Source organism: Primulina eburnea, unplaced genomic scaffold (genome assembly GCF_022965805.1).
Source record: "Primulina eburnea isolate SZY01 unplaced genomic scaffold, ASM2296580v1 ctg652, whole genome shotgun sequence".
NCBI classification, from domain to species: Eukaryota; Viridiplantae; Streptophyta; class Magnoliopsida; order Lamiales; family Gesneriaceae; genus Primulina; species Primulina eburnea.
Window position 1 is genome coordinate 179404 of NW_027331430.1, and position 2214 is coordinate 181617.

A 2214-nucleotide genomic window follows, 5' to 3' on the forward strand; every position below is an offset into this window, starting at 1 on the left:
TTAATTTTTCCGCAAATTTTGAGTATGAAAAGTACGGTATGTTACAATTCCGAACTGCTGGTTTTGATGTTGCCTCATCTTCGCCTGATTCCCCGGCCAACCTATCCAAAAGTCAAAAAAAAAAAAAAATTGGTAACGTTGTTTTTTCCGCCATCACCATATGTGCGATTTTAGTAGGTTATATTGTCAAAATTAAGTCTTCGTAGACCTTTGTTTTTGTATTTTAGTCATTTATTTCTAGAGAAGTTCTTGTATGGCACCGAGTTCATTAGCTTCGTGTTAGTACCACGTCAGTGACTTGTGGAAAAGGACTAAAATTGTCGAAACAATATCGAATTTGATTTTTGATGAGTTTCATTTGATTAAAATCCAAGACTTGGCCAATTAAGATTTAGAAAGGATTTGAGGCAATTACTTACCAATAGCAGGGTCATATCCCATATGCTGAAGCTCTCTATACTCTTGACACAGAGCACACCATTCACAAAAATAGTGAACCAACCAGTCCTGTGCTGGTGACTCCATCAGCCCGAATTTAGCCCTCAACTTGGTTCTATATGTGCATGACATTATGCACGGTATTGCGATACAAAACGCGATGCAACCATACAACACCCCACTCGTTGCGCATGCTATATAACACAGACATTAGATCGAACCATATAAACAAAGCGTATAAATAAATATCTAAACATTGTGTATGTATGTTGAATTGATCACTCACTGGTGTTGCCAGAGTCCAATATCTCCGCAATCTGCCCAAACGTTATGCAGGGAAAGCACGCAGTGATGAGAGCTGCATAAATGTTTTACTCGTTAATCGTTTACGTTGCTTTTACTCGGAAGTCAGCATTATTAGAATTGAATTTGATTAATAATCAAACTCTATGAGTGTTTACTATAAATAATTTATAAAAAATATTTATAATTTACATATATTTTTAGCTAAATTAAAATAAATAAATTTTTATTATTGAAGTTTTAAAAGAAATATTTATAAGACTTTGATTAAAAAAGCTAAAATAAATAAATAAATAATTAAATGTAACATTTCTAGATAATTATTACTGACTGAAAAATAATATAATGCAATATTATTAAAGATTATATTATTAAAAATATTAAAAAATTTAGAAAAATATCAAGTATATATTTTTTAGAAAAATTAAGGAATATCATAAAATATTTTAATAATAAATTAGTTAAAACAAAGATAATTAAATATATAATATAAAAATGTGAAATAATATTTTCTACCGTAGTTATAATTTAATTTTATTATACAAAGTGTAGTGATCAAAGGGTATAATTGGGGTTCAAAATTTAATCATAGTATCAATCCTAATCAAAATCAATCAAACTAAACAAATTATTATTTACGTATAATTATTCCAAATCCAATATAATCACTATATAATTTATCTATGTAACTCAATCATTTAATTAAAGTAAAGGCAACCTTAATTAATTGATATGATAATTATTAAATTTTGTGGCATGTATATTGTTATAAAGAAACTAAAGTTTTTAATCTTACAAAAAATTTACATATATTTATGTTATCTGTGGATAAAATATAATTTTGGGACTGGTTTAAAGGGAACAAATTAATTACTTTAGATTTCGAAATCTAAAATATGTATCATAAAGCAAATCTGAAGGGGATAAGTGAGTACCATTTTGAGGATCATTCATGCAATCAAAGAGATTACTGTTCCAAGCCTTATTATTCAGTACTATTCTGTGGAGGAAATTGTGCAGGCATTTGATCTTGATGATGATCTTGAGAAGAAACATAGTACAAGTCGTCGTCTTCTTCTCCTCCTCCTGTGTGCGGGCTGTTCTTTTGGGGTTTATTGTTACTTGGCGCTTGGGATCTCGGCTTAGTCACCGGCTGCTCGCTTTCGGGGAATGAATCGCCGATCGTTTCTTGAACTTGCGGTTCGTTGTTTCCGACGCGGCCCATGGCGGATTGTTTGCCTACACTTCTCTTGGTTAATTTATTGCTTTTTGTGGCCTGGTATGTGCATGTATGTATGCGTCGAGGTCAAGGTAATGTGATCTTTTAATGAGAAGAAATTGGAAATTATTATAGGCTAGTTGCCAATAGTTTATTCCCCTTTGCAGTTTTTAGGAGACTTTGGGCTAGCAAACATCACTTGGGATTTGAACATTTTGTTTAAATAATTGGAATCATTTGGAAATTAATGCAAA

The 2214-nt window shown here is 31.1% G+C and overlaps 1 protein-coding gene across 1 annotated transcript; it reads right to left on the minus strand.

Moving 5' to 3' along the window:
* LOC140821634 (protein PLANT CADMIUM RESISTANCE 7-like) lies at window positions 1-1966 on the minus strand. The gene is made up of 5 exons (XM_073182171.1): window positions 1803-1966; window positions 1677-1741; window positions 725-796; window positions 420-632; window positions 1-101 (listed from the first exon to the last, which is right to left on the minus strand). Exons 1-5 carry the CDS (start codon window positions 1964-1966, stop codon window positions 1-3), a joined length of 615 nt encoding a protein of 204 aa, XP_073038272.1.
* Between the last annotated feature and the right edge of the window lie 248 nt (window positions 1967-2214).

Coding starts and splice junctions, on each gene's coding strand:
- LOC140821634 (XM_073182171.1), bottom strand. CDS start 1,966: ATGGGCCGCGTCGGAAACAACGAACCGCAAGTTCAAGAAACGATCGGC. Junction 633..724: donor ATTGGACTCTGGCAACACCA/GTGAGTGATCAA, acceptor TGTGTTATATAG/CATGCGCAACGAGTGGGGTG. Junction 102..419: donor GGGATATGACCCTGCTATTG/GTAAGTAATTGC, acceptor ACTTTTGGATAG/GTTGGCCGGGGAATCAGGCG.